At 33.1% G+C, this 27,920-nt stretch overlaps 4 protein-coding genes and 1 long non-coding RNA gene across 5 annotated transcripts; 3 read left to right on the top strand and 2 right to left on the bottom strand.

The window, feature by feature from the left end:
* Positions 1 to 10,323: 10,323 nt before the first annotated feature.
* LOC130496429 (uncharacterized) lies at positions 10,324 to 11,188 on the top strand. Its single transcript, XR_008935569.1, has 2 exons — positions 10,324 to 10,825; positions 10,901 to 11,188. It is a non-coding gene; the product is annotated as an uncharacterized LOC130496429 (long non-coding RNA).
* A 2,247-nt stretch (positions 11,189 to 13,435) lies between these two features.
* On the top strand, positions 13,436 to 14,431 carry LOC108837429 (uncharacterized). Its single transcript, XM_018610474.2, has one exon. It carries the CDS (start codon positions 13,436 to 13,438, stop codon positions 14,429 to 14,431), a length of 996 nt encoding a protein of 331 aa, XP_018465976.2.
* A 4,307-nt stretch (positions 14,432 to 18,738) lies between these two features.
* LOC108816032 (protein MANNAN SYNTHESIS-RELATED 2) lies at positions 18,739 to 20,977 on the top strand. The gene is made up of 6 exons (XM_018588631.2): positions 18,739 to 18,992; positions 19,234 to 19,372; positions 19,458 to 19,528; positions 19,605 to 19,690; positions 19,776 to 20,355; positions 20,448 to 20,977. Exons 1-6 carry the CDS (start codon positions 18,891 to 18,893, stop codon positions 20,724 to 20,726), a joined length of 1,257 nt encoding a protein of 418 aa, XP_018444133.2. The 5' UTR covers positions 18,739 to 18,890; the 3' UTR covers positions 20,727 to 20,977.
* Positions 20,978 to 21,298: 321 nt separating this feature from the next.
* On the bottom strand, positions 21,299 to 22,401 carry LOC130497790 (LRR receptor-like serine/threonine-protein kinase IOS1). The gene is made up of 5 exons (XM_056990983.1): positions 22,322 to 22,401; positions 22,123 to 22,249; positions 21,976 to 22,038; positions 21,699 to 21,894; positions 21,299 to 21,620 (listed from the first exon to the last, which is right to left on the bottom strand). Exons 1-5 carry the CDS (start codon positions 22,367 to 22,369, stop codon positions 21,299 to 21,301), a joined length of 756 nt encoding a protein of 251 aa, XP_056846963.1. The 5' UTR covers positions 22,370 to 22,401.
* A 680-nt stretch (positions 22,402 to 23,081) lies between these two features.
* On the bottom strand, positions 23,082 to 26,499 carry LOC108814794 (metal tolerance protein C4). The gene is made up of 13 exons (XM_056988487.1): positions 25,914 to 26,499; positions 25,760 to 25,814; positions 25,281 to 25,413; positions 25,122 to 25,177; positions 24,905 to 25,019; positions 24,738 to 24,795; positions 24,540 to 24,658; positions 24,276 to 24,395; positions 24,083 to 24,184; positions 23,922 to 23,994; positions 23,751 to 23,818; positions 23,582 to 23,642; positions 23,082 to 23,494 (listed from the first exon to the last, which is right to left on the bottom strand). The coding sequence occupies exons 1-13, from the start codon at positions 26,215 to 26,217 to the stop codon at positions 23,367 to 23,369; spliced, it is 1,392 nt and encodes a 463-aa protein (XP_056844467.1). The 5' UTR covers positions 26,218 to 26,499; the 3' UTR covers positions 23,082 to 23,366.
* Positions 26,500 to 27,920: the final 1,421 nt, after the last annotated feature.

Here is a 27,920-nt window from a genome sequence, read left to right as displayed (position 1 = left end):
TAGTGATTCACTAGATGATAACTCGTGTCCTGCGCATAGTAATTTTTTTAAAAAATATATTATATTTAAATATTATGAACAATATATATTTTGTTATCAGTAATCTTTTTTACATTTTATAAGAGGTGAGTATTCAAATATCATTTGGTTAAGATCGGTTCGGATCCTTGTGGGTTTGATTCAATTCAGATATTTACGGATCTGGTTCGGGTTTGGTTTGGATAACCTATTTAGTTTTTCTTTCAAAAATTAAAGTTCATATAAACTTTAAATTTTTCAAATATATATATAACATATAAATTTGAATAATGTATGCCAAAATACGTAAACTTAACATAAAGTGGGATTTTTAACATTTTGTCATTTGTAGTTGTTAAAAAAAATTAAAATATAACATATAAAAAATCTATTTTTTTATTATATAGTTAATGTAATTGTTTAATTTCTTTTAATAATATAAAATTAAACAAAAATGAGGAAGGGTGCAAAAATTATTATCAAATTTTTATTATTCATAATCATTAATTTTCATATTTATATGTTAATCATATTAGATAATAATGTAGCTTTTATTTAAGGAAAGAATACACGTTTTTTATATTTTGATTAATATAATATTTTCTAACAATTGAATTTTGAACCTATAAATTATTCAACTGATTCTTATAATGCCGCGTAAGTGAAATTGACATCTTAATTAATTAATACATTATTGTCTTTTTAATTAGTACGAAATATATGTTACAACTTTTTAAATGATTCTCGATTAATATATAGGAGATTATAGTTTAAACTGAAGTGAAAATTGGTTAATTAAGATGACAATTAAGGAAAATATTAAAAATGGATTTCTAATTTTCTATAGATTTTTTTGTTTCCTTTTTTTCGTATCGGTAAAACCAACGGGGAGTAACAGCTACACATCAACAACAGATGAGTTATTCCTTTACAGATTTGGTTTGTAAAAACCCGGTTTAATCAAAATCAAAATCAAAATCAAAATCAAAGTCGGTACGCATCCGGTTTAATCAAAAAGAAAAAAACAGAATTCACGGCGAGAGAGGTGTCGGTGGCTATGATGGGTTCGGTTCGTAGAGATAGAGATAGAGATAGAGATAGAGCGTAAAAGGGAAAGTATTCTAATTTAACCCAATTGAAAAAAAACTATTCTAATTACCCTACCATTTTTCTAACTACCCCACCTTTTTCATCATTTTCCCTTTCCCCTCTTACCCTTTCTTTCTTTATTATTTTCTTTTTTATTTTCAAAAATTATCGCGGGACCCACAATTTTTTTTCTTTCTTTTATTTTTTATGTTTACCGACCATATTTTTTTATTTTTTTTTCAGTTTTTTTCGGGTGGGTCCCAGATATTTTTTCTAATTTTTTTTCCTTTCTAAAAAAATGTTAAATTATTAATATAGCTAAAAATGTATGGAAAAATAAAAAAATCTGTTTATCTTGAAATAATATTTTCAAGAACATTAAAATAACAAAAGAAATTATTAACATAATATTTAATCAACAATTAATTTTAAAATTAATTTAATTAAATATTTATATAAAATAATTTTATTTAACTAATTTTTTTATTTTATATAAAAAATAAAATTTAAAATAAGAGATTCCATATTTAAATCAACAATTAATTTCATAATAATATACATAAAATATTTCGTAATATTCCAAAAATACAATATTTAATAAAATATGTATTTAAATAATATTCTAATCAAAAATTAAATTTAATAAAAAATTAAATAAATTTGGTTTACATAAAAATATTTCAAAACTATAAATTTAATAAAACATATTTTTATATAAATTTGAAGATTTGATATTATATTTTTAGTTGTATAGATGTGTACATGGACTACTAGCACTACTAGAATTACTATGTACTACCTTGTATTACCTTGGACTACTATGTATTATACATAATCTCTAAGAACTTTATTTTTGGCTTATTATATATTTTCAGCAGATATAAATTTTTGTATTTTGAATTATATGTCCACATATGTGTTTAAATATCAAATTAGTCATGAAATCTTTAATATTTCTTTAGTTGTTAGAAAAATTATCACTTCCACAAAAGCTTCCTTATACTTTCATATCTAATGTTTTGATGGTGATGTCATAATAAGGTAAATCACACAAATTACATATTTTCAGAATTTTATTTCTACAAAAGTGTTATATACCATCTAAAACTATCTAAATGCATTGGTTCTACTAGAAATATTTTATTTTTCATGTGGTATTACTAATAAATGTTAAAATTGACAAAAGTATTACTATGAACAAGATAGTATTACTACTATCTTGAGTACTACTAAGTGTAAATATAATAACAGTGTTTTTGAATATATGGCATGTAGAAATTTTAAAAGAGTATGTTTGTAGTTATATTTCAACAACATGTGTTAAATATGCTATTCACGTTTTAGACATGTTTGAATTTTTTTTATTTAGCTTAGTAATACCTAATAAAACTAGTAGTTTATAAAATTTCTTACACTTAGTGTTTTATTTTTATTTTTACTTCACTAAGTTGTAAATATAATATTATTTGATGATATGCATTTTTTAAATGCATGATTTAATAATTTGTAAAGAATTTTGTAAATATATGTTAAATACAATTTTTTGAAGAAAGAGATTCCTAATCTATACAAATTTTTTAAAAGCAATAAGATTCATACACAAATATAAAAGAACAAACAACAATCCTCCAAGTTTTAAGTGTCATATTAGACAAAATCAAAACATTCAAATTTCAAACATAAATACAAAGACTGTTATTTAATATAGTTGTCTATTTTTTTTGAAATATAGTTGTCTATTTACTCAAATATGTTTAATAAATTATTTTTTGTTAGTAGTACCTAGTTTTATTCAAAAAGATTTTTGATAATTTTTAAAAATAATCATTGAATATATATTTACAAATTTTAGACATGCTGTTAGAATTTTTATCTATTCTGTTGAATACCTAGTAAACCAAATTTTTCAAAACCGACAAAAAAATTGTTCAATAGTTTTTATTATTATTTGTATTAGACATGTTTCAATAGTTTTTACTTTCTCTTGAAAATGTTTGCCTTGTCGCTTAGAGGTGAGTAGTACAATTTTTTCCCCAAGCAAATACCTAATAATTTTTTTGTAAACAATATCTATTAATTTAATTGCCCAAATTTAACAGATTTTTATAAAAGCTAGCTATATAATATAAAAATTACATATTTTTTTTTGGTCAAATAAAAATTATATATTTTAAATACAAAATAACCAATAATATACAAATACAAATGTGAAACAAAATAAAATAACCAATAATATACAAATATAAATTCATGGCACGATGCAAAAACAGAGTGCTCCATGACCTTCATCCCATCTTTGGTTGCTTCCACCTTCTCACCCAACTGATCATGTGTTAGTAGCAAGATTTGTTCTCTCTACTTTCTTCTTCTTCTCCTCTATGAAAACCCAGATTTTAGGCAACAATCTTCATGTCTGGAATTGATTTTATCTCTTTTCCGCCTCAAACAACTGTTTTTATCCATAATCTCTCTTGTTTTTCTGATGATTTTTTCTCTCTCAGTCAAACAAAATTGCCACATGACAGAATTATCATTCTAATGTTTGATTCTTGAATTTCTCCAATTGAAACATGGAACAGAGTGTTAAAGCCATAAAAGCTTCTACTTTGATTTGTGGGTTCACTGAAATCAGTAGCTAGCCAATAATGGACACCGAATCCGCTGCCAACACATAATCTCGGCTTGGTTCATCATCCCGTATTTTCGGATTTCCTGAATGGATCCTGATTAGAGAGACCTCAAATCCACCTAAATTTACAACTTTAACATCTATTTTCTCAGGCAGAAAAAAAAACAAAGGATCCTGATTAGAGAGAGAGAGACTTAAACAGAGGTAAAAGGATTAAAAGAAGAAAAGAAAAAGAGTTTATAAAAAGAAAGAGAAGAAAAATAGTTCCAAACACAGAGAAGAAGAAGTCAAAGAAAAGAGAGAAAAGAGAGAGAGAAACCGTGAGTTAGGTTAGATTGATGGGTTTAGATCCGGTTGTGTTTGGGTGGGTGGACTAAATTAGGTCGGATCTGTAATTAGGATAAATCAGTAAGGATTTCTAAGTCTTTAGCCACGTTTTTGATTTAAAAGAAAATGAAAAATAAATCTATATTATTAAAGTTGAAGTACATTTTGGAGATGTTTGGAAACAAGTATAGTATTCTAAATGAAAGTTGTTTGGAAACATGAATAGTAGTATTACATTAATTGTATTTCCATATTTCATTAGCTTAATAATTTTATTAATTATATTACCTTAACGTTAATACACATCATTAATTATATTACCATAATAATAATAGTGCAGATTTTTATTTATTAGTTAATCAGTATAGATTTTGTGCCAATTATAAAATCAAAAATGTAAATAACTAAGTTTTATATATGGTTAAATGTTCAATTTAGTAAAACAAAAATTTAGTTTCAACGGTGGAAAATAACGTAATCAAAAACATTATTCAAAGCCATGTTTTATGAATAAAATAATAACTTAAATAAAAAAATAAAACTATGTTACATTTATTGTCACTTAATTTTTCATTTAATATAATTATTTTACTAAATAAACAGTCTTTTATCAGTTTATAAAATCAGTTAGGCATGAACATCTATACTATTAAAGCATAATACTTCTTATGAATATGGTTTTGACTTTTCCAATTAATTACCAATATTGTATGTACCTTTTCGCCTGCAGTATTTGCAACCAATAAAAAGTCATTATTTTGCAATTACATTAAATAGTATCTAATAATTCAGTTCTTACCATTTTTTTAAAAAAAATGTTTCTTAAATATTTACGCCATAGCTTTCCAAAAATCTTTCACGTTATTAATTATTGGAAAGCATTTATTAAATGAAACTTTAAAATAAAATCAAGTTGAAATAACAAATGATCAAATCAACAAAATCATAATACGGGTCTAGATTATCTCAACTTCTTAAAAAATAGTTAAATTTGTAATAATAACTAAAACACATAAACTAAATTTAATAAAATTATAGAAAATGTTTTAAAACGCACAAATAATTTTTTCAAAAGAGAGAGTGTTGAAGATATAAAATATTTTATTTAAATTAAAAAAAATCAGTGTAAAATAAGTTTAACTTCGGGTTCAATAAATAAAATTATTTTAGTTTCAACCGGTGGAAAATAACGTAATCAAAAAAATTATTCAAAGCCATGTTTTTATGAATAAAATAATAACTTAAATAAAATAGAAATGTGTTACATTTATTGTCACTTAATTTTTCATTTAATATAATTATTTTACAAAATAAACAATCTTTTTATCAATTTATAAAATCAGTTAGGAATGAGCATCTATACTATTAAAGCAAAATACTTCTTATGAATATGGTCCTAACTTTTCCAATTAATTACAAATATTGTATGTACTTTTTTGCCGTCAGTATTTGCAACCAATAAAGAGTCATTATTTTGCAATTATATTAAATAGTATTTAATATTTCATTTCTTACCATTTTAAAAAAAAAATTCTTAAATATTTACGCCATATTTTTCTAAAAAATCTTTCACGTTATTAATTATTTGAAAGCATTTAATAAATGTAACCTCAAAATAAAATCAAGTTGAAATAACAGATGATTAAATCAACAAAATCATAATACGGGTCTAAATTATCTCAACTTTTTAAAAAATAGTTTCATTGAAAATAAAAACTAAATCACATAAACTAAATTTAATAAAATTAAAGAAAATATTTTTAAATGCACAAATAAATTTTTCAATACAGAGAGGGTGGAAGATATAAAATATTTTATTTAAATTAAAAAAAATCAGTGTAAAATAAGTTGAACTTCGGGTTTAATAAATAAAATCATATTACGGATTAGAATTATCTAGAGTCTTCAAATATTTAGTCATATTTAAAATAACAAAAATAAGTCATAAAATTTTAAAATATATAATTTATCAAAAATCATAGTTTTTATTACATAAATAATTTTTCCAACAAAAAATATACCCGCCCTTTTTAAGTGCGGGTCAAAATCTAGTTAAGTATTATGATGGGATAATATAGAATGAACGAGGGATTAAGTGGGGCAATGGAGAATAAAGTCCGCGTAAAAGGCAAAGGCTTTGATTGAACACTGATCAAATCACAAACCCATAAATTTACGGAAAGTATTCTGTTTTGACCCAATTGAAAAAAAAACTATTCTCATTACCCTACCAAAATTCTAACTACCCCACTTTTTTTTTTCATATTTCTCTTCTCTTTATTACCTTTAACTATTATATTATTATCTTATTTATTGTGGTCCCCACGTTTCCATATCTCTATTTTTTTAATTTAACTCGCGGACCCCTCTCTCCCACATACCTAACATTGGACCCCACATCCAGTCTACCTCTCTCCTTCTAACAAGTGTCCTTCTTATCCCTTTTTCCCATTTTATTCCCTTTTTTCTAACCACATTCGAAACTATTCTCATTCATTGATGATTTTGAAGATTTTTTTGAGGGAAATTGGTATTTTTTTCACGAAATTTTCATAATAATATACTACTTATGTTCTATGTATTATGTGTACGAAAATATGAATGTATTGCTGTAAAATGCGTGAGAGTTTTCAAAGAAAAATGAAAATAATGTTTGAAAAAGATTCTGAATTTTATCTATTTTTAACACGGTTTTCAAAGGAAAAAAACATGAAAATTGTGTTAAACGATAATCTGGGTTGTGTAACATGTTATTAGTTGATTAAAAAGACTTAAACAGGTGAAAACTAAAGTTTTAGGTATATTGTTATGAAAGAGATGTTTAAGGGCGATTTTGTACATTTTTTTTTTGAACAAATGGGGCGATTTTGTATATTTCTTCTTATTTTGCACTCTTTTAAACCATAATAATGCATTACAATAGTGGTAGACAATATTGTGGGTTGTATAATACCCTCTTGGTCAATTAAAAATGTTAAATCGACAAAAGCAAAAATTTATAAGAACTACCGGAACTACTAGTATTACTAAAGTGATGCTTGTATTACTTGTATTACTAGATCGACTATGTACCAAAGATCTTGGACAACTTAGATCCTTTAAATGGTTAACTAATTATATTTTTATTTTTTTCAGGGAATTCTATGGCTTCTCCTATTACAATCATATGTTTTGACAATGGAGGAAGTTACATCAAGGATGGGGCTGAGATAAAGTAGATCTCGGGAGCAAAGCTTAAGAATTCAGATCTTTGGAAGGTTAGAAATTACATCAAGTCTATTTGGTGTGATGAAGACGTTTTGGGTTATCTAATGCAAGTGAATAATAAGAAATGTAAAAGTGTTCTACATGTGGAGATAAACAGTGACATAGATGATACAGATTGTGGCCATCAACACTAACTTATCCTACTAACTACTAGGAACTACTTTGTACTACTATGTGTAATATGAACTACTAGGTACTACTGTGAACTACATTGAATTACCTTAAAATACTTTGAATTACTATGTATTAAGCATGTTTTTAAAAGACTTAATTTTCGTCTTATTATTTATTTTTAGAAGATGTATCTCATATATTACGTGATTATATGCTCTTATATGTGTTTATTTGTCAAATTGGACATAAAATATTTTTAATTTCTCAAGTTGATAGAAAACTTCTTATTTCCATAGAAAACATCCTTATGCATCCATATTAATGTCTTGATAGGAAGACCATAATAAGATGAATATCAAAAAAATACATCTTTTTAAAAAGAAAATCTGCCAATATGTTATATACAATATAAAACTGTCTAAATTGATTTGTATTACTAATAAATTTGATTTTTTGATTTGGTATTACTAAAAATTGTTGTAATGTGCAAAAGTATTACTATGAAGAAAGAAATATTACTAGTGACTTGAGTATTACTAAGTGTAAATGTTCAAACATGTTTTTTTCCTTTTAACACTTTTTAGACATGTTTTTTTTTTGAAATTTTAACAAGTTTAGACAAGTTTTTTTGTTGAATATTTAAAACATTTTAAACAATTTTTTTGTTGAACTTTTTAATCATGTTTTAGACTTAAATTGCTGAAAATGAAAAGTTTTTGTTTATCATGTCTTTCCGTGGCTTACACTTTTGATATGCAAGTTAGATACAATTGTATTGTTTTTTAATCTCATGGCTAGCTTTTTCTTTAATTGTTAGTGCAAAGCTACTACATTTAAATGTGGTTTCTCAGTTACCAAAATTTGGATTATTCACGTCAGACAAAAGATATATAAGAAAAAGAAAACATGGAGAACTCACTTGAATAGGTGAAGCTGCCAAGAGAGTGTATAACTTGCATTTGGTTATATAATATTTTAATACTATTTATTCAGGTTCTAATAGAAAAAGTTCAAGCACATGGTGAGTCCTATAACGTTGAACATCTTGTTGATTCTCTATGTATATGTGTGTCGTGTATATATTAACACATGGTGTCTCTGCATATAAATATGAGTCACCAGCCATCTCTTTATCCATAAGAAAAGAAGAAAAAATAGAAAAAGGATATGGGAGTAGAAAGGGGAAGTGGTAAGGGCCTGAAGAAGATGCTAAAGAGATGTTCGAGTTTGGGAAAGAAGAACAACGTCCACGTCAACTCTAAGGGCGTCTCCAAAGGTCACTTCGTTGTTTACGTTGGTCTCTCCAGATCCCGACACGTTATTCCTATCTCCTTCCTTGTTGATTATTTTGTATATGTGTTTACGATTTATAAAAAAAAGAAACAAAAAAGAATAAAACTGAATGCTCTGTTCTTTGGCAAAGAAAACAGAGTAACGTAAAACTAATTTTATTTCACTTAATTGTATTGCACTGAATGATGATGTGTTATGAGACAGATTTGATCCTATATTTATACATGATGAAAGAGTGCATAGAAGAGACACAACTCTTGACTTATAAACTAAATAACTAACTTATATGAATGTGACATTACTAATCTTACTAACTATACAAATACTTATGAAATTTGGAACTCAATTATATTCAACATTCCTCACGCAACCCATCTTTCAGATACACTTTCTAGTTTTTATTTATACATACACACATATATAATTAAGAATCTCCTAATGGAAGCTGTCATTGCATGTGACATTACTGGTGCATCAGATGTTGCTGCGACAATCCGAGGAAGAGTTTCGGTTCTACCAAGACAATGGCCTAACCATTCCTTGTGATGAAGACTTCTTTCTCTCTCTCATCTCCTCCATTAATCAGCACTGACAGTGACAAGACATATATGAACATGCAGTGCTAGCTCCTGCTTTGTGGTTATAAACTCGTATTTATGTAAGTTCTAATAGCTAAGACAAGATTACTTGCTTCACAAAAAACAGCAGCGCCGTTATCTTCAGCTGAATGGTCGGAGCTTCGTTGCCGAAACCGAACAGAAAGAAGCAAACCCCGCCAAATCTGTTCTGGATTTCACAAGCTCGTATTGTTTCTGTATAAACCCTAGCTTGACGCTGCTGGTTCTAGCGGTGTTGAATCTCAGCAACCTAGAAGCAGCTTCATCTCCTGATCTTTTGGACTTAGAAAACGCAAAACCACAAGATATAGTGCGTCTAAGCCTCCTCCACGAACCTTTACGTTTTTCAGGGAGTCTATAAGCAGCTAAAGCTAAAAAAGAAGCCGGCACAGGCACCAGAGCTAACCACTCTCCCGCAACAACCATTCTAGTAGCCAAACTCCTTGGTCCATCCGTGTGATCAAAGATCAAAAACACACTTCAAACAGCTGCAACAGAAACGTACTTCTTCTCAACAAGCTCCCTTCCCGGCCGCAGCTACGCGTACACGACATCTCTCTCAACGGATTTTGTTTATAGTATTGAAAAGCCGGCTAGGTTTTATAAGAAGCTTTGATAAAATTGTTCACACGAGGGCTAATCCCAACGTTTTAAAAAAAATCCCAAAGTTTTTGTCGATTAGGGTTCATACAAAGAAAAGTGACAAAACAAGGTTCATACAAAGAGAAAGGAAAAAAAAAGAGAGGATAAAGAAAGAAACAATTACATTGCAGGTCACTTTTATACATTTTAATTACACCATAAGTCACTTATAACTCCTCAGACACTTTTCTCTTCTTCCAACACGCTTTTCTCTTTTCCCAATCCATGAAAACCCCATGTTGTCCTTTTTCTAATGAAAATCCAACATATTAAATTGAAACAATATTTTTCTTTACTTTAAATATTTTAACTTTTGAACAAATTATTTTCTTTCTCTATCTCTTTCTTAATTTATTTTTTCCCTTTGTTATAGTTGCAGACTTTTTATAGAAGACGACGGAGAAGAAATTGAGCATTGATTCATCGATCGTTGACAGCAGAACAAATGATATTGTCGATGTAGAGGTGTTACGTGACGATGGCTCCAATAATGTTGGCGGTTGCTCTGTAGCCGGAGACTGTGATTTTGATTCTTTCTCTCTAAAGTTTTTCAGCTGTTCAGGCACCTTAGCCTCTGTGTGTGTATTATGGGTGTCAGATTTTGTATCATTAGACAAAAAGACATGTGCTTTCTTCTATGGCGTTTCCTCCTATGTTTCCAATCTTCTCCATAACCTTTCTTCGCCGTATATGTCAATTCTCCACCATCTCAGTCACCGCTCCGCCGTCTCTACCAACATTCTCCAGCATCTCTGCCACAATTCTAGTTTACATCCTTTGGTTTGTCCAGAGTCGGAATTCAAACCGTACCCGTCACAATGAAGAAATGGTTAGATTTCTAAAGTTTATAACTTTGGTTTAGATAAAGACATTTTTTATAATTTTTTCTGCAAAATTCTCACAGGCCATCCAAGAAAGGAGATAGAGATGATGCACAATAATCTTTTCCTCATACTTTACAAGACCTGTAAGTTAACAAGATGTACACATGTTTCATGACAGGCCATCAAAGAAAGGAGATAGAGCTTTTAGTTTATGTAAGAAACTTGGGTTAGTTAACAAGATGTACACATGTTTCATGACATACAGGATCATGTACTTGTACACAATGAGGCTGGTGTACACATGAACATCACCTAAGGTTGACATGTTTTAAAACTTAACAAGAGTGGCCTTACTCATATAGAAAACATTTCTTAACTTTTTAGTAGTAACTAGTATAATGATGGTTAAGACCAAACTATATTTCCCTATGTACTCTATTGGTATCCGTGTGTACAAGTCAAATTATATATCCACATGGACAATAAAAAGATCATGGACAATATATAAAGATATATAGTGTGTTATGTTTTGAATATTTTGATATTTCGTGTTTTGCTTTGTAAATGATAAAACTTGCACACCACTTTACCATCTATTTTCTAAATTACGCAAAAGAGTGCATGTGTTATGTATTTGTCAATTGTCATATAAACATGGACTATTTTGGATTGTACATGTGGATAACATGGGCCATGTACAGGTAGATCTGTTTGAAATTATCAACGAATGTGTTTTAGATTTTCTTTTGTAAATAATAATCACATACAACTAGTAAATTAAAAGGAATCACATTTTCAATTCATTAACAAATTTCATATGTACGATAACATTTCTTTTCAAATGTACATTTTTTTCATTATCCACATGTACATATATGTTCGTGTACACCCATTTCACATCTATTTTCAAACTTTCTTTTTCTTTTCGTTTCATATAGACTTCAACATATTTGTATTAATACTAATCTTAAACCATATGACCTTAAAAAGAGCGACACTTTGACCGATGGTGCAGTATATTGCAAATTGATAGTTAGACTTAGACCGGTGGCTAAGCAAAGACGAGTGATGCATAAACAATGGTGATATGAATTTTATGGCGACAAAGGAATAAGAGTCATTGACGCATAGGTTTAATATAATTTGAAGTGGAGTTAGATTTAGACCACCAAAGAGCAGCGACGAGTGAGGCGCTACAAACGAGAATTGCTGGCAACAAAAGAAAAAGTGGAGAAGATATGGAGATAAATCGAGCAAAAATAAATAAGACGATAACAATGACAGATATATATTATTGTTGATAGAGAAAGAAAAGGAGTAGAAACAGAGATTACAAATACTGAAGTTTATATTGTTAATTATTGTTGTCAAAATGAAAAAAATAAGGAGGTTGCAGAGAGAGTGAGGTGAATAATTACTTTAAAACATATGTAATCTCATCCATCCATTTTTATATAGATCTAAAAATCTTATGGCTGAGAAAATTTGATAAATATATGTCAAATCATATTTTTGGAAATGATAATTATTTAGTTAATTATTAATGGGAAGGAAAGAGGTAAATTGGGGGTAGCAAGGTAAACAACCACACATAAACTATCCTAGTAGCTTAAAGTGACTCAAGGTGTAATAAAATGTTAGAAAGTGACCTGCAATGTTAAAAATGTTAGATAATATCAGAAGAGGATAATGATTATCCATTACTTAGCCGACTTACTTCTACCGACTCTCATTATTTTATAAGTGATGATTCATGTGAAGAGAACAGATGCCCATAAACAATCTGTCACCGTCATCAACACTTGTCCTTCTCACCATCATCTGTTTTGTACAATCACCACTGCACGTGTCAGTCAAATAGTTTTGTATTCTTGTGTGTTTAACCGACCTTTCTCCTCTATATAAAGAGGTTCATGTTACTTTACATTTAAGACATATGAGAAATAGAAAAAGTCAATCTCTCTCTCTCGTTATTCCATCATCTCTCTTTTCAAATTATATTAACACTCTCTCCCTCACTCACGAGACACACATATATATATTATTAAATTATATCTTTATTCTATATATTATTATTTCAACACGTTATCAGCACGACGAGCTTTCTTATACCGACCGTTCTTAGACCAAGCAAGCAAGGTGATGTTTAAATTTATGTCTTAAATATATTTAATTTATTTAAATTTTTATTTATTATTCCGGAGTGAGAGGCTAGGCCTTCTCCATTTATTTTCCGGGATGATAGGCGTTGCCTTCCCCGGCTGATCGTTAAGATAGGCTAGGCCTTCACGATCAGAGAAACACGTGGTAGGTTTTACCTCCGTGAATAAAAGGTCAAAAATGGAAGGCTAAGCCTCCTCGGACCTTGATTAAAAGAAAAGGTTAATATGGCCGACTATGTCGCCTCGAACCTTTGAAAATGATCAAATATGGAAGTCTAAGACTCCTGGATCATATGGTGGGCTGGACCCCCAATTTTATTTATGTTATTTAAATTTTTGCAATTTAAGTTTACGCAATTTAATTTTTGCATTTATTTTATGCTTTTAATTTCTGCATTTAAATTATGCATTTATTCTCGTCTATATTTATATTATTTTATGAATACAGTAATCATGTCGAATTTGACAAAGCTCGAAATTAATGCCCTGGATATTACGGGAAATAACTATATGACCTGGGCAGTAGGTGCAAGAATGCACCTAAGAGGTAGCGGGCTTTTGGAAACCATCGATAATACTAAAACGGTGTCGGATGAGAAAAAGGCTAAAGCCATGATATTTTTACGACACCACATACATGATGGTTTAAAAGATGAATATATTACGAAAGAGGATCCTGGGGACCTCTGGCAATCTCTTAAAGAGAGGTTTGATCACCAGAAGTATGTGATCTTACCAAAAGCCAAACACGAGTGGATCCATCTCCGGTTCCAGGACTATAAAAGTGTAAGTGAGTTTAATTCCGCTATGTTCGGAATTACTTCAAAGATGATGTTATGTGGAGAGAAAATAAGCGATTATGATATGATCGAGAAAACTCTCTCCACGTTCCATCCTGAAAATGTAGTCCTGCAGCAACAGTACCGGGTGAATGGATTTAAGCGTTATTCGGAGTTGATGCAAATCCTCCTTGTAGCGGAACAAAATAATCAACTCGTGTTGTTAAACCATCAGGCTCGTCCCACTGGATCTGCTCCATTCCCCGAAGTGAATGTTGCATCATCCAGTTATGATAATTGGAGAGGACGAGGACGTGGACGTGGTCGAGGTCGAAATCATGGTCGTGGGAGAGGACGAGGAAGAAGATTCCGTCCGTATGATGAAAGAACTAAAAAAGACTCCCAAGAGAATGAGAGGGGCCGGGATGATAAAAGGCAAACAGAAAAGGTTTGCTACAGATGTGGCATGAAAGGTCATTGGGTACGTACTTGTCAGACGCCAAGACACTTAGCCGATCTGTATAGAGAATCCCAAAAGGGAAAAGAGAAAAGTGGAGGTGAAACGAATTTCATCTCGGATGAACCCGGGCCATCCTTTCATGATTTAAATGATGATACTCATCTCGACGTATCAGATTTTCTGGTTGAGCCAGAAAACATCGATGTGTGATATAAGATCGATGTGATATAAGTCTACTGTATTATAGTATCGTTATCTTTTGTTTGTAAAATAGATGTTATATTTCATGTTTCATGTTTCATATTTTATGTTCAATAATATATGTTTTATAAATATTTTAAATTCAGAAAGAATGCCAGACTTTGAGACTTTGGATGGAGATATGTGCTTGGCGGATAGTGCGTCAACGCACACAATAATTAAAGATAGAAAATATTTCTCCAGTCTCAAAATGAAAGATTACGCTGGAAGCGTAAGTACAATATCAGGTAATGCAAAGATTATTATGGGCTCTGGTAGAGCGAAATTTTCAATGCCAGGGGGAACAATATTTGAGATAGGTGATGCATTGTATTCCCCCGAGTCTCATAGAAACTTATTAAGTTTTAAGGATATCCGAAAGAATGGATATCATATTGAGACTATGAGTAAAGATGGCATTGAGTTTCTTTGCATTAAGTCCGAGAGGAAACATATATTGGAAGAGTTAAGAATGTTATCCTCTGGACTATATTGTACAAAAATAAACATGACTGAGTCCTATGCCGTGGTAAACATAAAGTTTACTGATACATTTAAAATCTGGCATGAGAGGCTAGGACATCCTGGTTCAGTCATGATGAGAAAGATAGTGCAAAACTCGAATGGCCATCCGTTGAAACACGGAAAAGTTTTGCAAACGGGCGAGTTTACATGTAATGCATGTTCTCAAGGAAAGTTTATAACTCGGCCATCACCAGCAAAAGTAGGCAATGAATCACCAATGTTTTTAGAAAGAATACATGGTGATATATGTGGACCGATTCACCCACCTTGCGGGCCATTTAAGTATTTCATGGTATTGATTGACGCATCTACTAGATGGTCAAGTGTGTGTCTTTTGACAACACGAAATACGGCTTTCGCAAAGTTCATTGCCCAAATAATAAAGCTGAGAACGCAGTTCTCAGAGTATGCCATTAAGAAAGTAAGGCTTGATAATGCTGGTGAGTTTACATCGCAAGCCTTTGATGATTATTGTATGTCAATGGGGATTGATGTAGAGCATCCAGTTCCCCATGTGCATACACAAAATGGCATGGCTGAGTCGTTGATAAAACGGTTGCAGTTGATTGCAAGACCGTTAGTCTTGAGAACAAAGCTCCCAATTTCTATATGGGGTCATGCTATTTTGCATGCAGCTGCACTAATTCGGTTGAGACCGAGTGCATATCATAAGTACTCCCCATCACAATTGGCATCTGGGCTAGAGCCAGATGTATCCCATCTCCGTGTTTTTGGGTGTGCGGTCTATGTTCCGATAGCTCCGCCACAAAGAACAAAAATGGGCCCACAAAGGAGATTGAGAATATATGTGGGTTATACGTCACCAAGTATAATAAGATATCTGGAACCAGTAACTGGTGATATGTTTACGGCAAGATTCGCCGATTGCCATTTTAATGAGGATGAATTTCCAGGGTTAGGGGGAGGAATTAGAGAAATTCCTAAAGAGATTACATGGTGTACACAGTCGTTGTTACACCTTGATCCCCCTACGAATCAAAGAGAGCTGGAAGTTCAGAAAATTGTGCATTTGCATAAATTGGCAAACCAGTTACCAGATGCGTTCACAGATACGAGAAGGGTGACGAAATCATATATACCCGCTGAAAATGTTCCATCAAGAGTTGTTGTTTCTGGGGAACAAACTGATGGAAACAAAATAAATGAACCTGGGGTTCAGTTAAAGAGGGGGAGACCAGCGGGTTCTAAAGATAAAAATCCCCGAAAGAAAAAGAAATTGGTTGAACAAAGTGAAAAGGTTCCGGAAGAACCTGATATTAAAAAATGTCTGAAAGAAGGCATAGATGAAAAGGTTCAAGAAGAACCAAATAAAGATAAGGATCCAGATGACGAGGAGGGAACAGAAAAGTATGAGATTTCCATCAACTACGCCCATGATCAAAAGTTATTGATCAGAAATAAAATAAAAGATGTTGATGGAATGTTCTCATTTTCTGTGTCCAAAGAAATAGATCACGAAAGTGATGACCCCGATCCAAGGTCCATTTTAGAATGTCAGAAAAGACATGATTGGGAGGAGTGGAAGAAGGCCATTCAAATTGAATTACTCTCCCTGAATAAAAGGAATGTCTTTGGACCTATCGTCACAACGCCTGAGAATATAAATCCTGTTGGGTATAAGTGGGTATTCGTGAGAAAAAGAAATGAAAAGAATGAAGTAACACGATATAAAGTCCGATTAGTAGCCCAAGGTTTTTCTCAGAGACCGGGAGTTGATTTTGAGGAAACGTATTCCCCGGTAATGGATGCAATTACGTTTAGATTTTTGATGAGCCTTACGGCGTCAAAAAATCTTGAAATGCATCTCATGGACGTTGTGACAGCTTATTTGTATGGATCATTGGATAATGATATATATATGAGACTCCCTGAAGGATTGAAAATGCCAGGGGCATTGAAAGAAAAATCCAGGGAGAACGATTTGTGTCAATGGATTAGTTCGAGTTAAGTTACAGCGATCACTATACGGATTAAAGCAATCCGGACGCATGTGGTACAATCGCTTAAGTGACTATCTCTTGAGTAAAGGATATGTGAACAATGCGATATGTCCCTGCGTTTTTGTTAAGAAATCGTCATCTGGCTTTGTGATCATCGCTGTATATGTAGATGACCTGAACATGATTGGAACTCAAAAGGAAGTTGATGATGCTCGAACTCATATGAAAGAGGAGTTCGAAATGAAAGATCTCGGCAAGACAAAGTTTTGTCTTGGGCTCCAGATAGAGCACCTCCGAGAAGGAATATTTGTGCATCAATCAAACTATACGAAAAGGTTATTGAAACGCTTTCGTATGGATCAAGCGACTTCTTTGAGTACTCCAATGGTTGGTAGATCTCTCAATGTTGAGAGTGATCATTTTAGACCCTGCGAAGATAGCGAGAAGATATTAGGTCCTGAAGTACCTTATATGAGTGCTATCGGTGGGCTATTATACCTTGCAAACTGTACCAGGCCTGATATTGCTTTTGCAACTAATCTCTTAGCAAGATATAGCTCTGCTCCTACTCACAGGCATTGGAACGGAATAAAGCATTTATTCCGTTATTTACAAGAGACTATTGCGCTTCACGAAGCATGTCGAGAATGTGTGTGGCTGAGATCAATGAGTCACCACATACAAGATTCAAGCGGAATAGTTAACAAGAAAGAGCCGACGAAAGTTTTTGAAGACAACTCGGCTTGCGTCGCTCAACTCAAAGAAGGCTATATTAAGAGCGACAGAACGAAGCACATCCCTCCGAGATTTTTCTCGTACATTCGGGAGCTCGAGAAAAATAAAGAAGTGGACATTGAATATGTACGGTCATGCGACAATCCGGCTGACTTGTTCACCAAGTCTCTTCCGACTACAACATTCCGGAAACACGTCGACGGTATCGGGATGCGGCGTTTGCGTGACTTATGAAGAAAAAGCTATGTCCATTATTCTCAGGGGGAAATTACGTCAGTGTACTCTTTTTCCCTTATCATGGTTTTTATCCCATTGGGTTTTTCCATGACTAAGTTTTTAACGAGGCACTACGTAATACAAAATGGATAATCAAGGGGGAGTGTTAGATAATATCAGAAGAGGATAATGATTATCCATTACTTAGCCGACTTACTTCTACCGACTCTCATTATTTTATAAGTGATGATTCATGTGAAGAGAACAGATGCCCATAAACAATCTGTCACCGTCATCAACACTTGTCCTTCTCACCATCATCTGTTTTGTACAATCACCACTGCACGTGTCAGTCAAATAGTTTTGTATTCTTGTGTGTTTAACCGACCTTTCTCCTCTATATAAAGAGGTTCATGTTACTTTACATTTAAGACATATGAGAAATAGAAAAAGTCAATCTTTCTCTCTCGTTATTCCATCATCTCTCTTTTCAAATTATATTAACACTCTCTCCCTCACTCACGAGACACACATATATATATTATTAAATTATATCTTTATTCTATATATTATTATTTCAACAAAAAACTCAATAAAGAAATAGTGGGGTCGGCAAAAATTATTTTAGGAGTATAAGAGGAAAGAAGGAAACACTTGGGCTAGGTTAGAGGGTTTAGGTTAGGTTTGGTTGTAATTCTGTAGATTCATTAAGGATACTTTAGTATTTACTCACGTTTCTGTAATTAAAGAAAAAAGAAAATTAAATTATTTAGTAAGTGGGGCAAATTAGAATAAATGATGAAGTTAGTAGGGCGAATCAGAATAAAGTCCTAAATTTACATAAAAAGGAAAGTTATCTTTTTGACAAAATGTACAGATTTGTGAAATCTTTGTCTCTTCTCTCTCTTTCTTTCTTCTTTGGTTATTTTCTAACCAAACACATTTTGGAGTCTGTCTGAGGAGGAGAGTGTAATAAGAAGAAGAATAGAAGAATGGGTGTGGATTTGAGACAAGTGGTGGCTGGAATCCTCACCATTACCATGTTTGTAATGCTCGGACAAATGCTTCATAGAGACTACTTTGATGCTGTTCAGGTATCACACTAACCCAACACTGTCTCTGTTAGTAGTGTCTGAGCTTAATTCAAAGTGGGTGTGTTCTGTAATTTGTGGATCGTAGATCTATAGTGTTTACAGAGTCTTATGGGTTTTATTCATTATGGGTCGGTTATGGATGTTGCATTGATGTTAAAAGACTCAGACTTTATAGAGAATGATTATGAAAGCTTCAAGCTTTTTTCTTATTGGTAGCTAAAACTCCAAATGCTTTTTGCAGGTTCAAGGAGATGCACATGATATTGTATTCCATGGATCAAAAGTAGCTCTTAAAGAAGATGGACTTGTTAGATCAAGTGAAGGGCCTTGGATGGAGAATAGCCATCAACTTAAACCCTGTTGGTCAATATCTCAACCTGGTATATATATATATGCCTCTCTGATCGGCTCTGCTTTCAAATAGCCTCTGCCGTTTTTTGAATTGGTTTGCTTCAATGTTTTTAGATGAAGAGGTATCGTCAAAGGGTTATGTTACATTCTCCTTAACCAATGGTCCTGAGTACCATATCTCTCAGGTATTTCTTCATATTGATGCTAAAGTGTTCTCCTTTAGATATGTTCTCTTATGTATAACTTTATCATCTTGTTTAGATTACTGATGCTGTGATGGTGGCGAAGCATCTTGGAGCAACGCTTGTGCTCCCTGATATAAGAGGAAGCAAACCTGGTGATGAAATGTTAGTGTTCTATGTATTCTCATAAACGTTGTTTTGGTTTCGCCATGTTGTTTGCTTATGAACAAGTTTTTATTTGCTTGACCAGGAACTTTGAAGACATCTATGATGTGGACAAACTCGTTAAAAGCTTAGAAAGCGTTGTCAAAGTTGTGAAGAAACTCCCAAGCCACGTTTCTTTAAGAGACATCGCCATTGTTAAGGTTCCTACAAGAGTTGCAGAAGACTACATCAAGGAGCATATCGATCCCATCTTCAAATCAAAAGGGAACATCAGAGTCACAACCTATTTCCCTTCCGTGAATCTGAGGAAATCATCTCTGGACGGTGAGACCGACCCGGTTTCTTGTTTGGCAATGTTTGGTTCCTTGGAGCTGCAACCAGGAGTGAATGATCTGGTGGAGTCGATGATTCAGCGGCTTAAGACACACAGCAAGAACTCTGATGGCCGTTTCATAGCCATAGACTTGAGGGTTGAGATACTTGAGAAGAAAAACTGCCGTGAAACAGGTGCAGCTGGATCCAAAACCTGTTACAACGCACAAGAGATCGCATTGTTCTTGAGGAAGCTTGGGTTTGGCGGTGATACAACTATATACCTGACTCAGCCAAGATGGGAGAGCAGCCTCAACATTCTTAAGGACATTTTCCCTAAAACGTTTACTAAGGTGTGTTGTGTAGAATCTTTAATCATTTTTGTTCAGTCTCTGAAGAGTTCTCATCCTTTTGCTGGTTCTTTGATGGTTTCTGGAAATTGTAGGAGGCTATAGTACCGGAAGACAAGAAGTCGAAGTATCTTGAGTTGGAAAATTCAGAGTATGAAAATGTTATTGACTTCTACATAAGTTCAAGGAGTGATGTATTTGTGCCGGCCATTCCCGGTCTGTTTTACGCTAATACAGTTGGTAAAAGGATAGCTTTAGGCAAGCCTCAAGTGTTGGTTCCAGCAGAGATCTCAGGAACGTCTGGTCTTTCTACTGATTACATCTCTCCCTACATCTCAAAGAAGAATCACTTGGCGTATTCATGCTTCTGCTGAACTTCTCTGGTCTCATTTACGAGGGGAAGTGCTTTTGCCAAGAAAAACCATGAAAGGGTCTTCTCACCAAGTGAAAAGCCATCTAGTTACCAGAGGGGTTCCGGTTGTTTATTGATAAGTTTAGTTCGGTACAAATTCGATTTTTTAGTCAAGTATATTCTCTCATTGGGCTTGTCTTGTTTAGGAAAGGTAACTTTCGTAATTTACAGTTTGAATTGAATCTATTGGCTCATAGTTTTTTCTTCCTAGTCATTTGGTAACGGTGGTTTGAGTACTTAAGTATGAGGAGGAACAGAGAGGAGAGGGATAGACATTGTTCTTTCTTTGTCGTCAAATATTGCTGAACTGCGAAATGGAAAAAAGCAGCAACTGTGCGAGAATAATTCAGTGTATGATCTGTTTATTACTCATTTAGATATAAAAGAGATCAAAGCAGCAAAGATGAGAGGCAGAAGAGAAACACAATATGATGATACAAGAACATAATATTAAGACGAACCAAGAGAACCACGTAAAGGCTTTTTGAATCATAGTGTCGACCATTGAATCTCTTGTGTTGTCTCGGCAGTTCTTCAACGAGTCCGAGCCTTCTCTAAGGCCAGACACTCTTTCAGCTCCTTGACAACCTGGCTCATGTTTGTTTCAATTCCAGCTGCACAACCGCGTGCTATCTCCATAGCTTTCCTGACCGAGTTAGGCTCAAAGTCACCGTTAAGCCTGGGATCAACAAGCCTTAGAGCATCGCCTTTCGCGAGCTCTAGATCGAACCACGTGGCAATGTGAGGACTTTCACGTTTGACGTCAACCACAGGCTGATTGGTTATCATTTCCAACAGAACAATGCCAAAGGCATAATTGTCGCTCGTTTGTGTTAACCTGTTTGAAGTGAAGTACCTGCATTATCACAACAAAAGCAGTGACTCGGAGAGTAACATCTTCATTGTCCATTAAATTTTTATGAGGAAAACTTACTCGCTATGCACGTAAGGTTCTCTTCTAGGTATCATTACATAAATCTTATTTGACGCCTGTGTGTTAGGGTCAGTTGGAAAGGATCTAGACATCCCAAAATCAGCCAGTTTCGCTTCAAAGTTTCCGTCGAGTAGAATGTTTGTCGGCTTAATGTATCTGTGAAGGACCTGCAACTTTCTATGCAAATACTTAAGACCTATAAATGCACTTTACAAACATCAGTGTTTGGCCATGACTGAGAGAAACTCTGTTTTTAATAACTTGAGCTTAAAGTTACCCTTAGCTACTCCGATGATGATTTTTAACCTGCTTTCCCAGCTAAGGACAGTACCGAACATGCCTGTTACATCAACGCAGAGGTTATCTTTCTTGTGGCATTTTGTAGTTTGAAGAGCAAACTAAAAATTGGAATGTGGTTATATACCAGATAGATGATCCTGCAAGTTTCCATTGCCCACGAATTCGTAGATTAGGGCCAAGTGCTCACCTTCATCGCAATACCCAATGAGTCTCACCAAGTTTTTGTGACGAACTTTAACAAAGTCATGAACCTGATGGACCAACAAAACATTCAGCTGGTGATAAATAAATACCTAATTTGTTTTCAGGGAAACTATAATTACCTCTTTGGTAAACTGTTGAATGTCATAGACTGATGCTCGGTTTAGCATCTTTACTGCTACTTTTTTTCTACTAAGAACTCCATGATTCTCTCTGGAGATATGGTTCTCGATAAACCACACCAAATCGTCCTTTTCCATGAATTCTATTGAAGTTGTTGGTAATTTTCTTAACCTGAGAATAGCTGTATTGATTCTCTGCCAAGGAAGGAGCCGAACCTGCATAGAAACGTTTGGTAAAGAAATAGTTAGAAAATAGATATAATCAAAAGTTCCTAAAAGGTTTTAGATGTTTTGCATTTAACACACAGCAAATGAACTTAGAAACGGGACGCCTCAGGCCTGTCATTGCCTAACACTGCAAACTGGTTTGTCTGTTTCTTAGAAACACAAATGGCCATTTAATACAAAAGAGCAGAGGAACTTTTCCACGACAGCTTCGAAGAAAAGTCATCTTCTCTAGTGAATACCAGCTTTAGGGGTTCCCACGTTGCATATGACACTTGAAGAAACTATAATATTTATCTATAAGATCGTGTAAATCACTATAACAGCTCTGTATATTTTCTTTTAAAATGGCAACTTCCTCTTGTGGTGTTTTTAGTCGATTTTCTTTAAACAACTTGTATCTGTTTAAATGAACAGGTAAACGCGGTTGTTAAGCAGACAAAGATCAGACACTTTCGTTTGATTTGACTAGGGAAAAGCTCAATTATTAACACAACTTTTCTCCTTACTAAACACGCCGTTTTAACTCAGAGCATACTTCAAATTCAAATTCTAAAAATACAATGAAGATCTGAACTACAACTCAGCGTCACTACAACAAGCTTTTTGTTGTGCATAGAATTTTAAAAGTTACACTTATGAGAGTTTTTAACATCAAAAAACGCGACAGAGAAGAATTCATCAGCACATATTTCCAAATCAGAAACCTGACACAACACTCTTAACTATTTCTCCAAGAGTGTCAGACTCGTGGCTTCCATTTTTCGAGGCCAAGAGGAATGTATCGATTAACTCAGACCCTTTGGAAGAAAGTTTCAGATCATAGTAGAGATTGGTCTATAGGATTGTGTGCTTCGATGTCAACGTGCTGGATTCCAGGGACAAGCTCTTGGATCTCTTTCTCTAACCGGTCTACTTCGCTTCCTAAAGCCGTTACAACCTCCTCACCTGCAACAATGATATTACTCAGGTTTTGTTTCAAACTTGGGACATAAAACTATGACAAATCCACAAGTAAAAGAACTTGGCGGATACCGTAGTTTGACATAACATTGAGCATTGCAGAATCGTCTCCCCTCTTTGCAGCCTCGCGAAACTGAGCAAATACACCATCAATAATCAGAAATTTTGAAGTAAGTAACCATACATAAGCTCATCAGCTAAAAAGAGACAACTGTGAGATAAAGGCTGCAACTTTAGTTACCTGCTTCGCCCACTCTTCACGCCCAGTTCTCTTCAGATAGTTTTGGACAACAACCTGCCCGTTGAAATCTGTTTTGCATATATCAGTTAATACTTCAATCTTTTAAGGTTTTGCCTTTTTATCTTCTTCTTGCTAAGCCAAGGAAACCTTTCAACAGTTGAAGAAACTCACCTATTTCAGCCTTGAATCTGAAGGATCCAGGGCCAATCACTTCACTTTTGCAATCGTATAAAGCATCTACAGCCTACACACCAAAAATTCCATCATTGACTTCACCCTAGCAGCTATTATATGTAAAAGATTTCTGAGTTACAAGAAGCAGAAATATGTACCGAGTCGTTCTTTAAAAAATGAAGAACTTTACGCATATCTTGATCATCCATTGCTCTTCCAATCAAGGCATGTCGGTTCCGTTGAATGAGAAATATAGCCACCTAGTAAAAGTCCATGCTCTTTGGTCGTAGCATATGTATGTGTATATATATATATGTATAAACAATATTAGAAATTAAGTAGAGAACGTACCATTCCAAGTAAATTTCCGACAACAATAGATCCTATAGGATCATAAATAGGATTTCCTGTCATTTTGACAGCAACAAGAGATGCCGCAGCAATTGCCAAACCTGTCACTGCAGCGCCGTCCTGCGTGTATACAGTATTGAGTATTGACCAACAGATAATCAAATACATGATATTATTTAGCATTGACTTTCAATGGTTTACTCTAGCAACATTATATTGCTCTGTTTTTGAATATATTCAGAAAAACTGATACAAAAGTAATACCTCTGTCATAACAGCAACAGAAGTAGGATCATGACCACGCCATATATAATCTCTAATGGTCATGCCTTCTTGTGCAGCCCCTTTTTTGACAGATTGAATTGCAACGAGAAGCGAAGCACCTTTAATACATACAAGATTATTAACAAACAGCATTGAGTGTGTAGGCTTGACGGTGACGTAAGAAAAAAAACTTGTTACCTTCAATCAGAAAAGAGCCACCAATTACCAAAGCAGCATATTCCATATTTGGAGGTGGCTGAGCAACATTATAAAAAAAAATTGATGAAAAAACAGCATAGAGAAAATGTACAAAACTATCTAACAACCCAAAGATCAAATAGCAGATAATGTTCCGAGCCAATTACCTGAGAAGTCCACAAGTTCTGTACTCCATTAACAATGGTAGCACCAGACCCAAGGCAAAAGATACCAACAGCAGATATCAAAGACCATACAAATCTTTCCTTTGAGTAGCCATATCTGAGCAAGGAAACAAACTTGGTTTAACAAATTTTCAAACAATAGAAAGCTGTTCTGTGTCCACTACCGAATAGTGTTATATAAAGATTAATAGAGACTCACGGATGAAGTGCATCTGGTGCACGCCTTGAGCTACTGAGCCCATAAGCAAGAAGTGCCTATAACATCAAAATGTATCAGTTCCTCTTCTGCACCCAATAGTTAATACACTAAACTGGACACAAAAAAGAAAGCTAAAAAAGACATAAAACAGCAACAAACCTGGTTAGCGAAATCAGCGACAGAGTGAACAACTTCAGCCATAATGACATGGCTAGAGCTCGTCCACCAAACCCCAAACTTGAGCGAGAACACAAGGAAATTGCACCATAGCGCAGTAGTGACAGCTCTCTGACTGCAAGATGTTCAAAAATTAGAACCAACTAAAGATAAAACTAGAGAGCTTCACCAGCAGAGAAGTTAGCTAAAAAGGTAAATGTAAGGATTCATCTTCTCATGATATGTCACTTAACAACAAAAGCTATGAAACTAAACCCAAAAAGAAGCTAGTTAACATCGTATTCTACCCAAAAAAGAAAAAAACTGATTTTTTTTCATGAGGACACAACAAGAGATAAAAGTTTTGCACTTTTTTGAAAACAACCATTAATAGCACAGCCCCAATTGAAAACCAAACAAGATTACTTAAACAAGACCAGTACAGCTAGTCACATTACAAGAAAACAGAAACAAGGCATTACCTATGTTGATCATTGATCTCAATCCTCTTCACTTGTTTAGCCCGAGTGAAGAAATCTGTTTTATACCCAACACCAAGTACCACTCAGTAGAGCACACTAACAATTAATTAATTAATAAAAATGAAAACTTTAAGGTCAAAAGGAGACAACATACTCCGGTGAGAAGAGAAGGAATCAGTAAGGGTAGTAGTAGTATCTCTATCGAGCGAAACAGAACATCTCACGCCAAGACCTCGACTTGATAAAAGAAACCCTCTTAGCTGCGGACTGGAACGGATTAGAGAGCTGAAACTCCGGTGAGACGAATCTACAGCAGCTCCGTCGTTTCTCTCGTCGAGTTGCAGCAACAAGTGAAGTGAGCAGCCGCCGCCGCCGCCGACACTTGTTCCCCTGCTGTAACCCTTCTTCAATGGAGAACGCAGAAGAAGCCGAGAGAATATGCGATGCGGTGATTGCATTTCAGAGTCCTGTGAGCATGCAAAGTTTGGGTTTTTTTTATATTTTCCGGGAAGAAAGGAGAAAGCTTTGCTTTTTGTTCCCGGAGAAGAGGGGATTCGATAATCAGTTTACAGGAAACAGAGCTGTGAAGAAAAAGGTTTAAGGGTTGTGAAAGGAGGAAGTTGATTTTGAGTTTGTGGTGTGATAGGGCTCGCTCGGCGGAAGTAAGTCTACGATGCTCTCTGCGTGTTGCCCATCAAGTTAAGAAGACGAGCAAAAAAATATCTTTCTTCTCTTTTCTTTTTCTTTTTCTTTTTCTTTTTCTTTTTAGTTCTGAGGAAAAATTTTATCTTTAGACCAAAATAACATAAATTGAATATTGTATTTAGGGTATTTGTATAGAAGTGTTCAAAAAAAAAAGGTATTTGTATAGAAAGAAAATTCAGATAGATATTTGAACGAAGTAAATAAAATAAGGATACTAAAATCATTTATATTCCTCATAAAAAAAATTCTCCACAAAGATATATATATATATATATATATATAAGAATATCCTGCTTTTTAACCTATTTAAAAGATTAGCTCACAAATGAACAAATAAAAGTGAATGATCATTTTGTATTAGTTCTGAGTTTTAATATAAAACTAGATTATGATCCGCTTTTAAAAGTGCGGATACATTTTTTTGTTTTGCATTTTTTAAAAATTTTAATTTTTATATTTATGTTTTAAATTATATTTATGTTTTAAATTATATTTGTGTTTTTATTTGTATAATATATTTTTAAACGATTAATAAGAGGCTTTAATAATTATATTAAAATAGTTGGACCACACCTATATCAATAAGTTATGTTCCTATTTTAATAGTATTGATTATATTAATATCTTTTCTATTTAAATATAAATTCTATAAATATTTTCTTGATAGCTGTTTTAATAAAATAATAATGTTAACATGTATTTATATTTAAAAATTTTAATTTAATATAATTTTATAGAATTTTTGATTAAAGTTATCAATGTGAATGTTCTTAAAACATTGAAGTGTTATATATACAATATCTAAGAAATGTAATTGGTGTTTCAAATTTGAATAAGCCAAATATCTTATTTTTAAAGGTTAAAACATGATATCAGATTTTCTTGACAAGATAAGATAATTCCTGAAATTTCAAGAGCATATTTCCTTCATATGAAAACAAGCATGGAATCAAAAATATCTCTGAACAATTGTGATATTATAAAGAAAATCTTGTATGCCCTTGAAAACAAAGAAAGCAGTCACAGTCGCAATTAAATATCTTTTCAGCAATTTTTTTTAATCAAATACTTTTCAGCAATTTTCTATAGGCTAATATTATCACGAAGTCAAAAAAATCTTTTTATCACAAGTCTTGTTGACAACAAAGAAAAATCACAAGCAATTTTTCTTTTATTTTCGTTCTGTTGATTATAAGTTTGACTTGAGGCATTTAAGATGTAAAACCATGATTTTCTTTACATGGAGCTAAAGGCATTTCCAATTCAACTCCATTTTTTACTTCAAAATGGAATAAAGTGAATATGGAGTAACAAATGATCCAACTCAACTTCATATATCACTCTATTTTGAAGTTTACTCTATAAATAGAGTTCTGTTTTTTTTTGTTCAGGACTCCATTATGGAGTGAACAATAGAGTGGGATTGAAGACTTGGAGCACTTTTATTCCATATTCA

The sequence above is a fragment of the Raphanus sativus genome, chromosome 1 (genome assembly GCF_000801105.2).
Source record: "Raphanus sativus cultivar WK10039 chromosome 1, ASM80110v3, whole genome shotgun sequence".
NCBI classification, from domain to species: domain Eukaryota; kingdom Viridiplantae; phylum Streptophyta; class Magnoliopsida; order Brassicales; family Brassicaceae; genus Raphanus; species Raphanus sativus.
The sequence above is the reverse complement of the archived record's forward strand: the minus strand, read 5'-3'. Positions and strand labels throughout refer to the sequence as shown.

Coding starts and splice junctions, on each gene's coding strand:
- LOC108837429 (XM_018610474.2), top strand. CDS start 13,436: ATGTCGAATTTGACAAAGCTCGAAATTAATGCCCTGGATATTACGGGA.
- LOC108816032 (XM_018588631.2), top strand. CDS start 18,891: ATGGGTGTGGATTTGAGACAAGTGGTGGCTGGAATCCTCACCATTACC. Junction 18,993..19,233: donor ACTACTTTGATGCTGTTCAG/GTATCACACTAA, acceptor TGCTTTTTGCAG/GTTCAAGGAGATGCACATGA. Junction 19,529..19,604: donor CTGAGTACCATATCTCTCAG/GTATTTCTTCAT, acceptor CATCTTGTTTAG/ATTACTGATGCTGTGATGGT.
- LOC130497790 (XM_056990983.1), bottom strand. CDS start 22,369: ATGCTAAACCGAGCATCAGTCTATGACATTCAACAGTTTACCAAAGAG. Junction 22,039..22,122: donor CTTGCAGGATCATCTATCTG/GTATATAACCAC, acceptor TTGATGTAACAG/GCATGTTCGGTACTGTCCTT. Junction 21,621..21,698: donor GAACCTTACGTGCATAGCGA/GTAAGTTTTCCT, acceptor GTGATAATGCAG/GTACTTCACTTCAAACAGGT.
- LOC108814794 (XM_056988487.1), bottom strand. CDS start 26,217: ATGCAATCACCGCATCGCATATTCTCTCGGCTTCTTCTGCGTTCTCCA. Junction 24,659..24,737: donor TGGCTCTTTTCTGATTGAAG/GTAACAAGTTTT, acceptor TATGTATTAAAG/GTGCTTCGCTTCTCGTTGCA. Junction 24,396..24,539: donor CTGTTGCTGTTATGACAGAG/GTATTACTTTTG, acceptor GTATACACGCAG/GACGGCGCTGCAGTGACAGG.